The 21,820-nt window shown below is 38.3% G+C and overlaps 1 protein-coding gene across 1 annotated transcript; it reads right to left on the bottom strand.

The window, feature by feature from the left end:
• Positions 1-10,515: 10,515 nt before the first annotated feature.
• Positions 10,516-21,541, bottom strand: fgfr4 (fibroblast growth factor receptor 4). The gene is made up of 20 exons (XM_084137537.1): positions 20,854-21,541; positions 19,703-19,886; positions 17,833-18,014; positions 17,607-17,745; positions 17,116-17,376; positions 16,930-17,019; positions 16,667-16,833; positions 16,426-16,549; positions 15,511-15,701; positions 15,271-15,409; positions 14,983-15,176; positions 14,733-14,878; positions 14,524-14,645; positions 14,320-14,430; positions 14,045-14,235; positions 13,262-13,384; positions 12,905-12,975; positions 12,532-12,669; positions 12,344-12,449; positions 10,516-12,251 (listed from the first exon to the last, which is right to left on the bottom strand). Exons 2-20 carry the CDS (start codon positions 19,791-19,793, stop codon positions 12,075-12,077), a joined length of 2,763 nt encoding a protein of 920 aa, XP_083993663.1. The 5' UTR covers positions 19,794-19,886; positions 20,854-21,541; the 3' UTR covers positions 10,516-12,074.
• Between the last annotated feature and the right edge of the window lie 279 nt (positions 21,542-21,820).

Below are 21,820 nucleotides of genomic sequence, written 5' to 3'. Positions count from 1 at the left end.
TAGTGGCAACATAAAAACAAACTCCTAATGCCAGTGCTGAGAACGGAGCACAGCTCACAGCATTTTGTGGCACTCAAAGGAGTGCTTATAGAAAAAGAGTGCAGAATATTTCATTCATTATTACTGTAATAATTAGTGTGATGCCTGAAAGTAATCATTTGTTTATTTAATCTCATTTAATACAAATATTTTTTAATCGAAACTGCTTTTTATTTTAAAATGAATTTACTGCCCAGAATAAATGAACGAATGAATGAATGAATGAATGAATGAATGAATGAATAAATAAATAAATAAATAAATAAATAAATAAATAAATAAATGGTAGCACCTATAAATATTAAAATCATTCACTTGATTATTGTTAATTTATTACATTTGTACTTTTTTTTTATTGTATCTACAAATCTTATACAATGCCATAAATAAATAAATACTTAAATAAATAACATTTATGACTAAAAGTTTAAATTATTTGCTACATTTAGTTTTTTTAATGTATCTTATACACTGCAATAAATAAACAAATTAATGAACAAACAAACAAACATGTTAAAACATAAAACTTAATGATTTATTACTAAAAGTTGAAATATTTGCTTGATTATTTTTTATATATATTTTTTATATTTTAAATACCATGTAAATGTCTTGATATCAAGACATCAAGTTGCCATGACTTAAAATGTTCCATTATTGTAATTTTCAACAATATTTAAGTATTTTCAATTAATTGATCAATTTAATAGAGTAACAAAGGCACCATGACAAATGACAACAAAATGACTAAATGACAAATCAACAAAAATGGCAAATGGTCATAAAGGCAACCATATTATGTATTCATAATATGGATTTGGTCCAGAATTGTTCTTTTTCTGTGTCTGCAAAAAGTTTAATAACTTTAATAAATCATTAATCCCCCTCACCTGCTGTTTGTGTCACACAGTATATCATAGAAAATGTACATAAATTTACACAAAATGTATAAAGCAATATTTATAAAGAGTATTTTCTACAGTGTATGTGACCTTAGATATTTTCTGGTGTGCAAGGAACGACAAACAGAGGTGAAGCCGGGAAGGAGAGAGAGACAGCAGCGAGAGCCCCGGGGACCGGCTGCTGGTAATGGCTTTTGACGCTCACTTCTTCCGTAATTTGCCGATTAATGGGTGACAGATGCGCATAATGCTTCTGTGCATGGAGCCAGCCAGGAGAGGATGGACCGGGAGTGCTCGTGGGATGAGATAATGCCTATGAGAGGAAAAAGAGTTAGGACCCTCTATCAGCCTCTCTCGCCCGCTGCCCCAGTGTGATTTCCAACAGATGTTCAGCACAGAGAGAGTCGCTTGCCAGTAAGTTCAGCATCCTGAGAAATCTCTGGATCTGAGTTTTAGACTGGGAAAAGTTTGAAATCATCTGTAAATCTAAGGCCAGCTCAAACCTGTGAAGGGTCTGCAGGAGGTCTGTGATTTGATTTTTGGGAACACTTTATTTCCATGGTCCCCTTTAGACATTCTAACAATAACTATGAGAACCTTTGCAACTACATGTCAACTAACTCCATTTAAAGTATAAGTAGACCGTCTGATAAATATCTGCTAACACTTTATTTTGATGGTCCCCCAAAAGACATTCTACTGACTATATATGACAAATATTTAAAATATACTGTCTTTATATTAATTTGGAGATTGAATGTGAAATTATTATAATATAAAAATATATTAAAAACTTGATTGTTAGGTGTAATTAATCGCGATTAATTACAGAAAAATGTGAGATTAATTAGTTATGTTTCAGTTATTTTATTTATTGACAACACTAATATACTGGGCAACGATTAATCGCGATTAATCACATCCAAAATAAAAGTTTGTGTTTACATAATATATGTGTGTGTATAATTATTTTGTATATAAATACACACACATGCATGTATATATTTAAGAAATATTTCCATGTATATACTGTATATATATTTATACATAATTTATATTATATATAAATACAAATATTTTATATATAAATAACACATTTTTCTTAAATATATACATGCATGTGTGTATTTATATATACAATATAATTATACATAGTACACACACACATATTATGTAAACACAAACTTTTATTTTGGATGCGATTAATCGCGATTAATCGTTGCCCAGCACTAATATATATATATATATATATATATATATATATATATATATATATATATATATATATATATATATATATAGATGATTTTAAGCTGCTACGCCCGGGTACCAGCTTCAGCCCTGATGGCCGAGGGTTCTGACCTGTGTGCAAAGTTTCAAGAGTTTTCGAGCACATTAAGGGCCCCAAAAGTGCCCGAAAGGTTGAAAAATAATAATAATAATATATAGCTGCAAGCAGCGATGACGGGCCCAAGTCAGTGGCACCACTACCCCGGTGCCTAAAGGGTAACTGTGCATGACAGGCAATATGAAGTTAAACCCTGTAAATGTTAAAAAAATAAAAAACATATCAAAGACGCCTGAATATGACACTTTTACTGCAGCAGCTGGTGCCACTATGACCGTGAACCACAACAGCCACATCCATAAGATCATTTAAATTTAGATAAATTTCATGTCATAAGATGTCATAGGTCACTTTGAAATCTTATATCTATATATATTTAAATTGAATATCTTTTGCAGCTCAAAATGTTTTAAGTCCAGCATTCATCTAAAGGTCTTTTATATTCTTATTAACCTAACTATTAAACTATTTATATAAAACTATATTGTAGGTTCCCTTACAAATTAAGGCAAGGTGTAAACTTTAAAATGAGTTTCTAATTGCCCTTTTTGCAATCTGATTGAAATACTAACATGTTTTTCAAGTTTTCTAATTTTACAACACAGTGTGTGTGTGTGTGTGTGTGTACTAAAAAAAATGTGGCTGCCTTGAATTTTTAAGTGCAATCAACTTGAATGATTGAGTCATTTCAACTAAAATTACATTAAACTGACTTTAAAATTTTTCTTTTGAATCTTGTATAACAACTTATTTTGATGAGTTAAAGCAATGTAAAAACATATGTCGTCATAACTTATTGATCATTTAACTTTTTTACAGTGTGTGCATGTGTGTGTGTGTGTGTGTGTGTGTGTGTGTGCGTGCGTGTGTGCTTGTGCGTGCGTGTGTGTGTGTGTGTGCTGAATGCTGAGTAGATTTCCTGCAGTGAGTTGCAGGGCTCCGGATCTGAGGCCATCTCGCCCCCTCTAATCCCCCTTTCCTGTTTTGTGTAAATGCAGCGCCACAGAGGAAGAGCGGGATTTATTTGATAATTAGGCAGATAATACCTTACAGCCAATTACCTGAGATGGGTGGGTTACGAGTGTGTTTTGTGAGCGTGCAGGGCTTGTGGAAGAGGTGGTGACGCCCGTATCCCTCCACACTTGATAATAAATACTCACCGATTCAGATTTGCAAAAACCTGCAGTCCTTGTTGGTCGGGTGAATCGGTGCACATGGAAGCGAAGCATCTAATTGAATGCTGTCAAGAAAGCAGGCGAGCGTCGGAATCTGGAAGAGTTTGTGGCTTTGCAGTCCTGCCTAAGCAATTTCACCTTGCACTCGCTTCTCCACACACATAAATATGGCCATGGATCAAAGCCTGGCCCACAAAATAGCATCAGTGTGGAGATGCTTCTGTAATGTGGTTTGGGTATTTTTAAGACCGAATGACTGCGAGAAAATCTTTTTTGCAGTGAATGAGTTTTTGAGCCCTGTAATCTGATCAATTTTCATTCGAAGCTGAAATGGAAAAGAAAGGAATGTGCTCTAAAGGAAAAGACAGATTTAGACTCGGCCAAATTAGTCTGTAAAGGAAGTCCTTTGTTTATTTTCAGCTGTAAATGGGATCTCCTGTCAGCACGACACTTGCCTTGGCCTTCACACTTCTGTTTATTGGTTTCTGTGGGCAAAGAATCCCCTGCAAGCTCCTCCATACTTTGAAGAACATCCAATTCAATCTCTGGCTGACTTGGTCTGGATGTTTGCAGAGGTACAAGTAGACACGCATTTAAGACAATGAGCCAATTGCTTATTTTGGAAAAGGCATCCTTTGGTCTTTAAGACATCTTTAACACACTTTTAACTTTCTTGATGTATACGGCCGAATTTGAACTCTCTTGCATGGGATCCCTTTCTTTAAATGGATCCATTTCTTTCTTGATGGTCCACACTATACATTCTACTAACTATATCATTTTGCAACTACATGTCAACTATCTCTCATTAGAGTATTAGTTGACTGTAAGGTTAGGTTAAGGTGTTAGGGTTCGGGTTAGCAGAATAAGTTGTCATGTATAGTCTGTAGAATGTCTAAAGTGGACCATCAAAATAAAGTGTTAGCAGATATTAAGCAGTCTACTAATGCTCTAATGAGAGTTAGTTGACATGTAGTTGCAAAGTTACTTGTAATTAGTAGAATGTCTAAAGTGGACCATTGAAATAAAGTGCTACCATATATGCATGTACTGTATATCTGTTTATAAATTGTGAGAAAAATAGCATGATATTATTAGACAACATGTTCATGTAGTAGCATGTATAATAAATAAAAAGTAAAATATACTATAATAAAAAATTAAAAGCCTATATTGCCAAAAATGAAAATATGAAAACATATTTACTATGTAATAAGTATTTGTTTCACTGTTATAGTAATTTTACATGTAATAATCTGAAGAAAAACAGGTTCAGTTCAAATTGTGTAACTTTTTTCACAATAAATATTATTTCAAAGCAGCTTTACAGAGAAACACCTTTTTTTTCTTTTTACAATAATTTGTATAATTTTATAGTTTTTATTAATATTTTGGATTAGATTTCATTTTTACATATTCTGTTGTAATTGTTTTGTATTTTTGATAGTTTTGTTTTTAAATCTTTCAAAACTGCTTTAATTTATTATTTATTATTTATTTAAAATGTATTCATTTATATTTTGGTTTTAGTTATTTTAGTACTTTTAACTTATTTCAGTTTGTTGCCAAAGCAACATTTCTAATTATTTTTGTTTAATTTAAGTTATTCATCTAATATTTATATTTTATTTATTTCAGCTTTATTTCAATTGAAAAAAAGTTTTTTATAAAATAGTTTTAGCTTAACGATAACAGCACTGGTATTTAGATAGCAGAATAAAACCAAAACCTTTTGAGGGGGCCTGTGACCCCAGTTTAGAAAACTCTGGTTTAGAACATACATGTATTACCTTGACTAATCTGCAATATATGACATTTTAGCCATAGAAGATAAATTATAGCACTTTTGTCTGATTTTATGGTTGATTTGACAGACAGGTTATTAAAAGCTTGATAAACAGCTTTGGAGATTGTCTTTCCCCATTCAAGATCTGTAACTGAATGGGGCCGCCAAGATGGCCGCCAAGTGGACTGACTTGCCTAAAAATGACTTTTATATCTCTCATGCAAACATACTAATGAGTTGAAATGCTATTTCCACTTCATTAAAGCGCAGACATTTCCCTAATTTTGGTCTTAACTTAAATTTTTACAGTGTGCCATGACATGCAAAACTTGCTCTTTTACACTCTGATCCACTTCATTGGAGGCTGCCGTTTTCCACAGTCTTGGGCTGGATCCCAGTCTGTGCCCTCGGCATGCGCGTCGCTCCTTAGCTGAAGTGTTCGCGTGGAAGATCATATCGTGTTGGTTTAGCCATTCGATACTGACAAACATTTATTCACCCCTCCACCCTTTCTCGTCGCCCTCTGCTGTGCCGCTCCAGGTCATTAAAAACTTGTCACAGTTTGGGCTGGTTTAAAGGATTGCCGTGGATAAGTTGCCGTCACACATCTTGTTGTGGGAATGCTGATAAAGTGGGTTGGTTTGGAGATTATGGCAGACTATGAAGGGAAGTGAGGCGGTGAAGGGGCCCAGATTCCCCATTCCGATTGCAGGGGCCCATCCCACTCCTCCCATGCTTGAAATCCAAGCCAAATCAATTACACTCCCCCGCCACCTCAGAAATTACAGAGCAATAAATAACCCCCCAGAAAAATATGAAGGAGTTTGCAGGCGGTGGTGAGGCCCATGGCTTCTTCATGGTTCCCTCTTCTCCCCCTCCTTCCGTCTTCGCCGCGCTCTTCCTCTTTCAGGGACTTTAGTTTAGGTCCCCTTGATTCCTCCTGCATCTCTAGTTTCAGGGCTTTCTGTTGTCCATGACCTACAGTCCAGCTTTAGGATATGTGATCCGGTGTGTAGCAATCGCCCTGCTTCTCCTGTAGCCGACAGGGATTGTGAGACATTTATATTGTTTCCTGAATTGGACCTTGAGCTCTTGGTAGCCCTTAATGGAAGCCAATATCTCACATGTTAGAATTTCCCAGATATTTTTTTGTTTCATTTATGTTGCAAAGCTGTCTAAATATACCATATTTAAATTATGATATTTATTATTTATGAATGCTCATTCTAATTAATTATAGTAATTAATAGCCTACTACTAAATGTAATAATGTAGCATTGCATTTAATAAAAAAATTAATATTCTGTATTTTTCTCTAATTAAATAAATAATTGTATTCATTTATTTATTTTTGAGATGTAACTTTCATGAAGACATGTAGCAAGTTTATTAAAGGGTTAGTTCACCCCAAAATTAAAATTATCCCATAATTTACTCATCCTCAAGCCATCCTAGGTGTATATGACTTTCTTCTTTCAGCCAAACACAATCGGAGTTACATTAAAAAAATATCCTGGCTCTTCCCAGATTTATAATGGGAGTGAATAGAAACTGAGATTTTGAAGCCCCAAAAAGCGTATCCATCCATCATAAAAGTAATCCATATGACTCCAGGGGGTTAATATAGGCCTTCCGGAGCGATGCGTTTTTGTAGGAAATATTTATAACTTTATAAACTATAATCACTGGCTTAGATCAGAAGTCACTCTTCTGCCGGAACTAGACTGGTGTACATCCGTTAGGATGGCTTGAGGGTGAGTAAATTATTGGATAGTTTTCCCTTTTGGGTGAATTCAGCTACACAAACACACTCTCAAGGCAATTCGCAACTATTTTACATTCAGGTGAATTGGTGGCTAATTTGTATGAATTCATATGTCTCATTCATACCTGTATCTCCTTACACCCACTGACGGTTAGGTTTAGGGGGGGACCCTCATGCTTACATTTGTTTTTTTAAACTTTGTTTCCATAAGAATTTCATTGTACAAATTAAATTGCCATCTCGTAAAATTGTTCGTTTTCTATTTTTCTCATGAGATCGGATTGGCTACCATAACAATTAGGTAAACCATGATGTATTTACTATAACACATTTGCTTAGATTTTTATCAATTCATTCTCACCACATTAGTTGTACGAAAGTATTTGCTTCATTAAAAACAACATTTAGACGTGTTTTGGCTAATAACAGCATGTTTTCTGACCTGACCTGACAGACTCCACTTATCACCACACAAAATAAACTCCTTTTAAATCCTTACATAACCAGTGTTTCCCAAAGACACATAAAATAAATTTTAGCATAAACTCTTTCCATCCAGTTGTACACATAGCATGCAAGTGACTGCAATCCCCTGTGCGGGCTCAGAAATGCTAAGCTTAGCTTTTGTTGTTTTTAGCAATTTTAGCTAAAATTAACTGAAAACAACAGCATTAATTGTTACGTCTACTTGCAAACTAGTTAACTAAAGAAATGTCTAGTATTACTCATTGTGAAGACCACTTTAAAGCATTCTCTCATAAAATATTCTCTCATGTTTGAGCCTTTAACATGTTAGCGTTTACAGTGTACTGAAGAGCTCACAGAGAGATATACGAGTCTGACGTCATATTAACTGGAATGTCAAACTCCACTATAATCCAGCAGCAATATATCTTCACCATAAACTCTGACGTATGCCAGTTCTGACAGTCCATTTCAATGAAGTCCAAACCTATGTGGAAGCGTATGAGCCAAAATAAAATGGCGCCATTTACTGGGGGATGTTTACCCTTCACACTTCCTGGCCTCACACACTCTAAGCATTATCCACAGAGGCTCTGTGTATAGACAAGTGTTCAAATACTTCCCTTGATCAGCAGATAGAGAGAAAGAGAAAACACACTCACTCATACACACACACACACACACACACACACGCACACACACAGATAAGCCATTGTGCTCTCGTCCGGAGCACTGGGCTGAAGGCTAAGCGGTTGAACATTAACTTTGAACTGCTGGATGGTTAGCATGACTCAAATACAGCCAGTCCTTACATCATGTGTGTAACAGTGAGAAACTATACAAGATTAAATATTCTATAACAAGAGAAATCAGTTTTTTGAATAAGTCTGATGTTTGTGTGTGTTTTTCTTCACTAAGTGAGGGAATGTGTCCCTATTAAGAGAGATTTTGTAAGTGTGTGACCTTAATTGGAACAGGATACAGGAAGGCAAACATCTGATGTAATATTCTAAAGTAATTGCTACATAATTACTCTGGCTGGCCTTACTGCACTACACACTGGTTTCTGTAGATAAAAATGACATTGACATAGTGTGCCCACTGTAAGATGTTTCCATTGTAGAATGTTCTGTTATTACTTTGCTCTTTAGCAATATCACTCCTCAAGAGGTTTTGATAATAAGATTGACAAATGATGCAATGTTGCATGCAACATATCAATTGTTTATCCTAAGAATGTACTTTTCAGGGCTACACGTGTGTGAAAAGGAATGTGTGTCAGTTAGAAATACTTATGGGAATCGATGGTAAAGCAGTGATATCAGATTGTACTTTGATTTCCCTTGTAAAAAAGTACACTTTAGCATAATTTTAAAACTTATTATGGAAATAATATACTTTAAAATAAAATTGTTAAGTGTGAATGTAATGTTTTTGGACACGTAATTATTTACAATTAAATAATATTTTATTATAGTTTAAATTTATATTAAATGCAAATTATGTAGATATAATAAACGCTGTTTTGAAGTAGGACTTAAGTGCATCTTTATATGTAATTTCATAATTACTTATATATCTATATATTTTTTTTATATGGTTAAAGTGTACTGCCAGATGTACTGAGGCATGTACTGAGGCATTTGCGGTAAATCATTTAACACCCTAAAATTTAAGTAAAATAAAGTACAAAAAATTATAATCAAGTACTTTACTTGTGCTTTAGTATGTTAGTCAACAAAATAAGAGTATTTCAAAGATTATTAAAAAAATATATTATTACAAAAGTGCACTTTTTAAAGATGGTATATATTCATATACCATCATTTACCAGGTTATTTAGTGCACAGTGCTGCTAGCAATGCTACGTTTATGGGTTAAAATGCTTGAACTGATTAACTGTATACCCTGAACTTGGATAAATGCATTAATGCATAAATGCGGATGTTCAGCTACATTTGGTAGTAACTGCTTGTCTGGCTATGACTGGATCACCTCTACGTCTTGCTGCCAACCAACAATCAGCAGAAGCAGCAATTCTTTTCATCAGTAACTCCAGAACAGTGATTATGGTCTTGGGATGAGTCGAGAAATATCTCGAAGGTTGGCGGGCTTGAAACACATGCTTACTTAAATGATTTGAAACGAAGACAAACTATAGGCGGCTTCCAAAAATCAGTAACTCACAGAAGAGAGACTGTTTGACTGAATTGAGGTTTTTGAATTGAATTTTGAATTTGAATTGAAGTCAGATTCAATCACCAGAGATGAAATGGCCGCTACTGACGGATTCTGAAAGACTTACATCATTGATGTTTTGAATGAATTGCCTGTGAACTAAAAAAAAAACCTAAAAAAAACAAGGTCAATTCTAGTATGGTTTGGCAGGGACATTTCCAAGGACAGCTCCAGGCAACAAAATCGAGGACTGTCCCTGGACAACACGGACATCTGGTCACTCTAAGAACAAAAAAATGAAGTAGGAAGCCAGAGCTTGATGCAGTCCAGGGCATTTGGTAGGCTGGATTGGGCCTTTGCCCTTTGGCTAAACATGCAGGACATACAAAGAGGAGAGACGCCTAGTCCATGGTGGACAAACTCTTATCTAACCAACACCAGCTGGCTGAGATTGTCTCCATGGAGAGACAGACACATGTGGACTGTAGTGATAGTTGTCCCGATAATGATCCCGTCTCATAATGGTTTGTTACACATGAGAGATAACTAAGTGATGCAGTAGACTTGCGTCTAGACAATTTAGATGGTGACACTGAGGTGTGATCAGATAGTCAATCTGCATGATTGAAGCAGACGAAATACTAACAAAGAATTGTGTGAAAAGAATGCATTGATCTGATGTTCATGGAACAAATACTGACCTCGTTAAATAAAAATCAGAAATTCAGATCCCACGCTAAACCTACCCATCACAAACCCGGTGGCTATAAACCAAGTTCGAGATTCTTCAAACATTCTCTCAGAAATTCAAACATTCTCTGCTCATGCATTCACAGAAATAAGATACAAAAATGGCTCAGTATTTTAAATTATACTTTATTTAATATAAAACAAACAATAAACAAATAAATTAAATATTTCTAAAATAATTCTTTAGAGGGGAAATTTATAATATCATCGATTGTTACAATGGGGAATACACAAATGGAATGTCATGTGTTTTATAATTCTTTGCACATTTTTTTGCTCTTACAATTTTGGAGGTGTCATGGACTGCTTAAGAATTTATTTCCTATTTAGAGGTCAAACATCACTGTAGCTGCCTGAAAAGAAGATATCGAGCTTTGACGATAATTCGAAATTGAACAATTTTGCTCTCATTGGGGAAATCAACCACCAATTGTCCCAGAATATGCCCAAAGGGAACCGTAGGAGCGTCCCTGGCTGAGAATGCAAAGTACTAGGTAAATTAACTTGAGAAAAGCCATTGGCTTCTTATCAGCTTGTGGGATGAGGCTTTGCATTCCCTGAAGGACATTGCTGAGTTTGTTTAGAAAGGCCAGCATTAGCATTTGTATATTAAAAGATAGTGCAGGATAAAGATGGGCAGCTGGAGCCATTAGCATAATAAGGGGCTTTCTCATTTGCACACAGGCCTTAGACAGCCCCCCAATCACCCTAGCCAGCAGTCACACACATTACAGCTGCATGAGACCATTGTCCACCTCGGCCTATGCCTGGATCCCGCAAACAAGCCGGGGTGGTTAAAAGGTTACAGCCAAACAATGGAGGATTCACCATTTGAAATCAATCAATATCAAGGCATTTCACATTCAATCGAGTCCTTTTCTTCCGTACAGTACTGACAATTGAAGCGTTGCTGGTCCCCGCGTTTTCTCAGTTTGAATGGGGTGAATGGTTGGGGAGATGACCACGACAAACCATGCTTACCAAACGGTGAGGCATGAAATGAACAGAACAACAGGAAGTTGAGTGCTCAGAGGTTTAGCCTTGACAGTGTACAATGGTACGAGCAGCGAACAATAGCTATTGTAAATGTGTCGATTGTTCAGGGATAGCTTCGGAATAGATTTACATAATTTCTTCACCTAAGTAACACCTTCACTTTATATCATTTAGAATAATTTATAAAATGTAATTGTTTTCTGTAATGATATGTACATAAAATATTTTAAGATATTCACAGGAAATCAAAAAATCAGGCACTTTGCTGCCACTACAACATGCAAGATCCTGAGATTTAAGACAGTTTTTTTAAATAAAAAATGTAGAATAATTTTATATAGAGAGAGATTTATATTTATCAACGCTATTCGCTTTTAATATCAAAATAAATGTTCTCTTTAAAAAAAAAAAAAAATCTGGTTTGAAAACGCTCCTGTATGCTGCTCCAATATAGCTTTCTACATCTAGCAGCACCCATTCAATAAAAACTCATGACCAGTCCTCTAGTAGAAATCTGATGATATGAGAGTGAAAATGATTCATCAGCAAGTTTCATAGTGCCAAGCATCAGTATAATGTTCTTAGGCATAACAACAAAGGTGAAAATCCTTGTACCACTTTTCATAGCAACATCTGATGTCCACAAGCTTGTGCCCTCAGCCAAAAGGGCCTATCGCATCGTCGTCTTGAGGTCCATCCGAGAGTGCACATCGTGGTAGCCAAGGAGGCATGGGACAGTTGACATAGCATCATGGGTAAACACTGAATCATTGTCTGAAGAGCAAGAGCTGGAGGTGTCCTCACAAGATGGGGAGTACTGTTCGAAAGGGGTGGATAGGTCCAGGTACTAAAAAATTTAAAAATATGAATGGTTTTAGAGGTTTGGATACAAAAACAACATCTTGTGGGACTCAAACTTTTGTTGAAACAGGCGTTTACCTCATCTGAAATGGACACCAGCACCCTATCAAGCTCTTCCACAAGCTGTTTGAATGTTGGTCTTTGTGTTGGAACCGCATGCCAGCACTCTCTCATCTTCATGTAGCTATAAAAGCAATTTGAATATAAGTAAATCACATTGAAGACTGAAATTAAACATGTTTTTTGGTGAATAGATTGATGCTTACAGTTCATGGGTGCAGTTGGAAGGTTTGTCCATTCGATGACCTTCCTTCAGCAGCTTAAAAAGCTCCTCTACCGGTATCCCAGGGTACGGCGATCCCCCCAGTGTGAAAATCTCCCACATCAAAACTCCAAAGGACCAACTGTGGAAGCAAGAGTCCAAAAATGTCAGTGCACCATGTAGGATAATCAGCTTGAGCCGTTCTAATTCAATCCTCTTGTTGAGAGCATATTTTAGTCATTAAAAACGTCCACCATCTAATCAGGATTAAACTATACTGGTGCATTCTGGTTAATCTGAACGGACCGGCATTCCAGCAAGGGGGATCCCTGCTCAGCTGATTCTTTGGCATAGCTGTAATGATTAGCCAGACTTACACATCGCTCTGGTGTGTGTAGACTCTGTCAAACAAGGCTTCTGGTGCCATCCATTTCACTGGCAGACGTCCCTGAAATTGGAAACAACAGGGCTGTGAGTGGGACAGTTAGCTGCCACACAGGCCGAGCCAAAGCACTCCACCTCCTTTTGATCCACAAAAATATGACTGCCCATTCTTTCGCTAATCCCCGCCCCCCTTTCCCCAATTATCTTCAATTAAGCTTTCTGCCAATCACTATGGACACATTACACATCTGTCTTTCAAAGCATTAAGGCATCAAACAGGGCCATGCAGTCCTGCTTACAAATGGGATGTCTTCAAAAGAGCAAAAAACTTGAATAGAATTGTTACTTACATTAGTGGTTTTTTTGTAGTAATCAATTTGATGCACTCCTCTTGCCAAACCAAAATCTGCGATTTTCATCACGTTGTCCTCTGTCACAAGAACATTCCTTGCTGCTAAATCTCTGTGAATGCACTGAATGCCAAAAAAAGAGAGATTTCTATTTAGTTAAAATGGCACAAACAATGTTTCGCAGACTCTTTTCCGCTTCTGGTAAGTAGATAAACATGTTCACATTGAGGCTAGAGTTTTGTTCCCGCAAACCAGATGAAACAGAAATGAAAGCTGCTTTCTATATGAGGTCTGCTGTATAAATCAACATATAGCAAGCAACATTTGCAAAAGTTTAAACAAGCCGAACTTTAAATAGACTTGGACTTTACAGAAAAACAACACAGAGCTAGTTTCTGATGTAAATGCATGTCATTAAGTTTATTTTGGTTTTCATTTGAAATAGAAGTGGTATTTGAGGATTGAAAAAGAGGACGAAAAAGGCCCCTGGTTTGTGGCCCTTAATGGAGGGGTTTCAGACGACTGCATTCTTAGCAGGCCACAAAAAGCTAGTAATACGATCCAGTGCACAGGCGGGTCCGAGCGCCTGCTTGCTAACAGATTTATGGCAGTGCTAAAAAGGACAAAGCCCACAGAGACAGGATGGACACAGCGGTAAACACGACACACCACCACTCCACTAAGGAATGCTTGGCATCACGTGTCAGACAAAGGGAAGTGTTGATAAGATGCAGGGGGGGCTGGTTTCAAACCGAAGCTAATTGAGCCCTGCAAGCAACTTACTCTTTTGGAGGCCAGGTACTCCATGCCTCTTGCCACTTGGTAGGCGCAGGAAACTAGGTCTTTGAAGGTGAGCTGTTCCTCAGGAACCTTGGTCACATCGAAGGTGTAGTCCATGCCTGGAGGTCGACGAGCTCTGAGGTATTCCCGTAGGCTACCCTTAGATGCATATTCAACCAGCACGTAAAGTGGACCTGATCCAGAAATATAAATTGAAATGAAGTCAAATGTCCATATGAAGTTAGCACAACCATGAGATGTCACTGTGTTTAACTTACCATCCTGTGTGCAAACACCAAGAAGATTTATGATGTTCTTGTGCTTGTCCATCACCTTCATTAGCTCCATCTCAGAGATGAGGTCTGCCAGGTCTTTGTCAGTTGCATCATCTAAAAAAAAAAAAAAAGACAGAAAAATCCTTCTTAGTCTGAAATTCAGAAATGCTTAACACTTGAATACGATATCTATAAGTACAAAGGTACCTTTTAGCATTTTAACAGCTACAGTTGCCGTTTGATCTTGATTTTCTCTGTTTATCCCATAAGCCTCAGCTCTCACCACTTGACCAAAACAGCCCTCTCCAAGTGGTTTCCCTAAAGTCAAACTAGCACGAGAGAATTCAAATAAATAGTCAGTTCACCATCATATAAAAGAAACATCTTTTACAGCTATGGTTGCTAGTGCTACTTACTTCTCTCTTGGAAACTCCCAGTCAGGGTCATAAGGCAGTTCAAACTCCATAACTCCAGCCAGCATTGGGGAACAACTGGAGGAAAGACGAGCCACCCTCATCAGTGACGCACTTGATTTTCCAGAAGAATTGGACTCCACAGAATACTGAAATAGGGTCCAAAACATACAGGATTAGAAACCAGAATGCTCTGCTGAATGTCATGTTCTTGAGGAATTATCATGAGGATTGTTCAGAAGTGTCATCTTACCTGTCTGCGTAGAGGAAATTTGGAGAGTTTCTGCACTGGGAGCGTATCAAAAGGCTCCCGACTGGGATGAACCTGCATGCGGCATAGGACCACGATAACTATGGCCATCACCAGTGCCAGGAAGCCAGATGCATAGATGATGATGTCAGTGTACTTGGACTCCGTAAGGTCTATCTCCTTGGCCACGTCCTCCTCTGTGGAATTGATAAGTTTTCTTTACTTGTACCTCTGAGTCATGAACAATATTTATGATTTGTGTCGTCAGTGTGTCTATACAAACAAATCTACCTAATAAGACTGTAAGCCAAGCAGACTGATGAGAGAATCCAATAGAGTTTCCCGCCAAGCAGGTGTATTCCCCAGCATCCTCCATTGTAATATTGGTAAGATATAAGACTTCCACTTCAGACATGTTCAAGCTTCCTGTCTGAGAAGGTGGAAGAAACAATCAAAATGCTCATTAATTCCATACCGATCTGGTAATGTGATGTACCTCCAGAAAAGTGTAATGAATGACTCGCTAAATACCTTCACGATCTTCACATAAGGAATGCCATCAGGTCCATAACGGCTGCCATTCATCTCTATGTGCTTTAGCCATTGGATGTGAGGCTGGGCATCACTGTAGACTTTACACAGGAACTGGGCATCTCCCCCCACTACAGCTGTAATGTTTTTGGGTAGACCAGCTTGAAGGATGGGTCTGTGTGGAGAGCGTTCTGAAAGAAGAAATCTGAAAGTTCAGTATTTTGATACTATATTCAAAAGATATTTACAGTTCTATCAAAATTCTCAACATCCCCCCAAAAATAATGTTATCAATGAATGTTAACATTCAAAAGCATTTCAAGGAAGATAGTCTAAGGCACAGGGATAGACAAGCGGCACTTCCAATGCTGATCAACGCTCACTAATTAGTTCCATTAAGGGATTTTTAGAACCAGGCCCATGTATTGGGTTGCTTTGAAGTCGATGGGCTCTTTATTTCCTGTTCTTTCCCCCCTGTCTGCTAGGACACAGCAGTTGACCCCACGCCGGACTCTTAACAAACAGGTCTGTCACAGGTCAGGTAGAAAATTGGTCTGGACGCCTCAACCCACAGCGCTTCCAGGCACGTACCACAGACCGATGCCAACCCCCCAACCTGCATTCCCCTGCTGTGATGATATTTATTGCCCTTTTCCTGTGTAGTTCTTAAATATCTGTATAGACATGTAGAGCCTCGGGTGAACCCCGGTGCCTGTGGTGCAGCAGTGTGCCCTGTGGCTCTCTCTGAGGTGCATTTGGTGCCTGTCTCGCTATGTGACGCCACTGAGCTGCTGGTACAGGATCTCACTGATTTGATGCTTATTGCTTCTGACACTTGCTAAGCATGGCAGACTTTCGATGGCTCCTCGTGGAGCCAGGCGGCTGTCTAGAGCAGGCAAGCAGAAGCCCTCTTACCCAACACGTCCAAGAGGTAGGTGTGAGCAATGGACCCATATTTGTTCTCCACCACACAACTGTAGTTCCCACGGTCTGAGGGAACCACACTCTCCATGACCAGGCTCCAGTGTTGATGTCGTAGCTATGAACACAAAATGGTAATGTATAAGCATGAGGCGGTGCTGATATTTATTGTGAGATTTTGAAAAGTTCAAGTTTGTTGGGATGTCTCCAACAAACCAAAATATCAATATCTCACCTTGATGCCTCCAATCCGGTGCTCTCCTCTGAATTCTCTGCCATTCTTTAGCCAGCGAATGGTGGGAAGAGGGTTCCCTGTGGCAGGGCAGCGGAATTTGACAGTGTTTCCAGCTGGGACTGCATAGAGCTTCTTCTCCATCCTTTGAGTAAGAGTCCAGTATGGTGCTAAAATGTAAGAAACAATGGTACATTTCAAGCTATCACTCTGAAACTGAAACGCAAGTAAACGCAACTGAATGTGTAGTTACAATAAACACTAACCTCTGGAGATGTAGACCTGGTCATTTTCAATCTCAGGACCAGCGTCATCAATACCATTGTCCTCATCATCATCTCCTGATCCTACAGCATCTGCAAAGAAGCATTAAGCGTTCAAGTTATTAGATGAACATTCAAAAGAAAGGGTTATTAATGAGACTATTAATCTTCTTAACGGTCAGAACCAACCTGCCACTGTGATAGTGAAGTTGCGTAGAGCCTCTTTGGTGCCACGCAGCATACACACATACACTCCTGAATCTTCATATGTGGCATCCGCAATCTCCATGACTGCTGCCCTTATCTGGATACGAGCATTGTGTTGCACCCGCATACCACCCTTGAACCACTGGACAGCTCCAGGACGGTTTGTGTCACAACGGAGTTTTAGTACATCTCCAAGCTCTAGAAGTAGATGCTCTGATGTTTCCTCAGTTGGCTCCTCTGAAACTTTTTGGACAAAACATGAAAAACAAAGTTGCCAATGACATTACTATCACACTTAACTGAAGCTTACACCTTAGCTGTGACCTTTTAACTACATTATGTGGTTTGTCCTACTAAATACTCGTAATATGGTTTTCACGGCAATAAAACGCCAATGGCTGACCTGTCAGAGAATGATGGTAGATCAGCCCTGAAGATGAGAAGGTTAGATGTTATCAGATGCTATGGCTTACCTGATAAGACTTCCAGCCAGGCAGAGCGCGTTGTTTGACCAACTGAGTTTTCTGCCTTGCATACGTACTCTCCAGCATCTTTCACGGAGACATTCACTAAAGGAAGAATGTTGACTTTGGAGAGGTTCTCAAGAAGAGGCTGCGGGGGAAACAAATGTAACATTACTCCCTCTTTCTTTAAGACAGAAAATATGCACAATAGAGGATCTTTAAATCACTTTCTCACCGTAAGCGCTGTAAAAAATGGTGATCCATCAGGCCCTTGGCGATTGCTGTCCTTCTTGAACCACTGGAGACGTGTTGAGGCTGGCTGGTGGAGTTTACACACCAGTTTCACATGTCCTCCAACTAACACAGTAGCATTCTCAGGAAAACCAGGAATAAGAATTGGTCGAGAAACTCGGATATCTGGCGGAATGTAGAAAAGGAGGTTTTGAATAACTACTCCTGTAAATAGTCTTTAGAATAAACCACATTTAATAAACACTTCTAATTAACATAACTTCTCACTAATTGCTAACCAGAGCCTTTCTCACAGAGATCACCACTGTTTTGGAGCAAATCAGGCAAACAAAGCCACAAACAAAAGAGAGAACAGAAACACAATTCTTAGCTGAGAATGACCTAACTTTGACTTCACAGCAGTGTTTCTTGTGGCCCGGAGGTGAATGTGATTTTGAGCATTTGAGTGAAGAACGCCCCCTAACCAAGCAATGTCACCTCCAGCACTGAAGCATAACATTCTTCCACCAACACACTAATGAACTTCACTGAATAAAACTAGGGCCTGGCCCGTATCTGACCCTGAAGAGGGTGTGAATGGTCAGCAGGAAAATAAAGGACAAGCTAAACAAAACACACAAACACATGCGGCCACCAAAAATAGCCTGAATGGCTCAACTGGCAAACTTTACATGAAAAATATGCCTCTTAAGGACACATTTTGAAGGGGCATGCAGTCTACATTTTTAGGTTTAGCATTTATCATAAGGTTTATCATAAGAGGGTAATTTGCAATCATGAAGTATCACAGTACTAACGGACTAATGGAAAACTCCATTAACCAAACTCCAAACTCCAATAAATCCACAAAAGACTCGCGTTATTTCTGAATTTAAAATGTGCATAAAAGTTATATCAAATAATTATATAACTTACTAGTTGATGAATCAAATTATTACTACGAAATGCGTGTATTTTTAGTTCCTCTTCAACAAGTTAATTTCTGCCTCTTCTTGTTCGTTTAGCTCTGCATGTCTCACTTGCTTGGGTGGCTTGGCCCATTAAAGTCTTACAGTTGTCAAATGACTTTAATTTCTCCTGGCAGGAACTTAGTGGGGCATTGTTGGGCTGCACCACAGGGATTTTCAACCTTTATCACCTTCCTCGCACTGTATGTAGCTCACAAGTGTTCAGAGAAAGATGCTTTTAACGAAGACTTTGCCCCAGCATTGACAAGGGTCTACATCTTATCCCTTTCTCTAGACCTCAGAATGGTGCACTCAGGGTGAGCATATCAACAGCCTAACATAAAATGCCACATAAAGATTTTAGGTAATCCTGTGATTTACAAAAAAAAATACTCTGATTTGTATACATAAGGCTTTTTCACACAAAAAAACTCAGAGCCAGTTCTGTGCAAGTCTTAGTAGCTCTTGGAGATAATCGGATACCTCCCTGGCAGGTACAAAATGGAGACAACCCAGTGTTTGTACAATTAAATAGGAGACCCATCTTGCCCCAAACCAAGCCCCCCCCCTCAACATCCCACAAGCCCCTGTTACTGGCACCGGGCCAGACAGATTTACACTTCCGAGCCTCAGGGCTCTGGAAGGATCAGGTAGCACTGTTTATGGCTCAAGAAAATACTGGGATTCTCTTACTCTCTAAACGATTACATCCTCTCCAACTTCCCCTGGACTTAAATTCTTCACAATCAGCTCGGCTCGTTTTTTCATATATTGAATATTCATCAGATATTCGAACCGTTTTAAGTAAAATTCTAAATATTAAGTAACATTGACAACTTTGTATTTTATACTTGGAAAAGTTGGATTTGGGTGATTTCAAATGAAATTGTTAATTGTAATCCATACCTTTTGCCCGGACTTCCCTAGATGTTATGCTTCTTGAAAATGCCAGTTCCGTGAAGCAGATGGTAATGAAAACCTTAAAGATGCTCAACATCTTGCTGAGGTAATGTTTGTGTGTGTGTGGAAGACAGCTGGTCAGCTTCAAATGCTGACTCCAGGCATTGGCAACCTCACTGTAGTCACAAACCTGAGAGAAAACAGAACTGATTTACAATTCACAGAAGCTATTGTGAAAGATTAACCTTTAAAATGACATAAATGCATAATGCATTGCACATCCCAACCCTGCCCACTAAACCACATTTGAAAATGAATGTCCTATTGTACACCTACATCGTTGTTAGACATTGTCTATCTCCTCTTGTACATGAATAACCGTCAGGTACGAATGTGCAGCAGTTAAGGACAGTTGTATATGAATAGAACCTGTACATCGTGCTTTTGATGGGTCGTTTCAATATAAACACGTAAATTGGACCCGGAACATCTACGATTGCAACAACTAATTGTCCAAACTCTTAACTTTTAAAAAGGTATTTTTAGACAAAAATCATGTAGCCTACATTGAAGATTTTTCCACGTAGCTTACTCCAAATGTGCTTCTAAAATACTTATTTTGCTCAGCATGAGAGATAAATAAGAGCAAACGTCACGAGAGTACGAGGAGACACATGTGTTCTCAAAACATACGAGAATTTCACACCAGAGTGAGAGTTTGGTTAAGGTAAATAAATCCGTTTACAAGTGTGAAACCACTTGGTAGAGTTAATGAAAGTCATTCTGAGCGCAAGTAAACCTGGTTTTGGTCCGGTTTGGACCAGAGACAGAAAATTGGAATTGAAGCTAATCAATAAAAGTTTTCATTTACGATTCAAAGCGAGCATTGCGTTTTTATACGAAATTCCCCAACTACGCGGAAATAACGCTTAAGAGAAGTTTAAACTGAACAGTACTATTTAATTTACAATCTAATTAGGCTACAATAAGTCCATAAAAATTAGACTACATTTTCAGTTGAATTTATCTTAAGCAACTAATTAGTTAATAAATAGGCTACCAATTGATATATAAACAGGCTAATATTCATGCAACGAATCTGATCCTAAATTTAACCATATGCACACACAAAAAAACAACAACAAAAAAAGTTTTACCTATTTTCGTGTGCCCTTTGCCCGGTCCCTATGGGTTCGATAAGGCAGTACTTAGTGCCCTTGGATCGCGGTGGCCCTCGAGATACTCATGTGTCCTTTTTTCCCCTTACAGATTCACAATACTTTATCCTTGGAAATCCAATAAGCAACTTTTGGGAAAGTCTGAGTTACGCTGGTAAATCCATTTAAAAAATAAAACCAATAGACAGACAGTGCAAGGGTAAGACTACTAATCTTCGGATTCAAAGTCCAGTGCTGCTTTCCTTTGATGAGCTTCTCCGTGTCTCGCGCTGTGCTCGTGAGCGCTCCCGACTCCAAAACCGCTATAAATCCACAGAAATCAACGACGCGGAGGATTTAGATAGTGTCTATTTTTTCTTCTCAAAATGTAAAAAACAAAAAAAAATCCAGCCTTAGATTGTGTGAACGAAAGCATCCAATACCAAAAACATTGTAGCGTCCCTCTGTCTTATTTCACATGAATAATGTGATTTGCGCGCACTGACAGCGGAGTGGGGTTTTGCGCGCTCTCTCTCTCTCTCGATTGGGTTTCTGTAGAATGATTTGCTCCACACTGCTTCGGTGAGTTTAAAACTGAAGAGCCCGAAGAGTCTCTATCTGGCAACTCTCTGCTTACACTCTGAGGCAGAGCAAGCGTCTGACTGGCAGTGGGAGACAACAGCACTCTGAGGGGAAGGTTCACAACAATGGACTAAAACCAGAGGGAGAGAGAGAGAGGGGGAGAAGGGGGTGTTAAATCCCCCACCCACAAAAACAAATCCCCAGAGGCAGACCCCAGCAATATAGACTATTTATATTAGAGATATAGATAGATAGATAGATAGATAGATAGATAGATAGATAGATAGACAGACAGACAGACAGACAGACAGACAGACAGATAGATAGATAGATAGATAGATAGATGTGTACTTTTTGTTGGTTTGAAACATTTTGTTTGTTATAT

The sequence above is a fragment of the Abramis brama genome, assembly GCF_963993115.1.
Source record: "Abramis brama genome assembly, chromosome: 15".
Taxonomy (NCBI): Eukaryota; Metazoa; Chordata; class Actinopteri; order Cypriniformes; family Leuciscidae; genus Abramis; species Abramis brama.
Note: the sequence above shows the minus strand (reverse complement) of the source record. Positions and strands in the feature narration are given on the sequence as shown.

What these genes read in the sequence shown, in the direction of transcription:
- fgfr4 (XM_084137537.1), bottom strand. Translation starts at nt 19,793, where the DNA reads ATGTTGAGCATCTTTAAGGTTTTCATTACCATCTGCTTCACGGAACTG. An exon ending in ACCGGATTGGAGGCATCAAG is followed by an intron (nt 16,550 to 16,666) that starts GTGAGATATTGA and finishes TTGTGTTCATAG; the next exon opens with CTACGACATCAACACTGGAG. An exon ending in TACACACACCAGAGCGATGT is followed by an intron (nt 12,670 to 12,904) that starts GTAAGTCTGGCT and finishes TTGCTTCCACAG; the next exon opens with TTGGTCCTTTGGAGTTTTGA.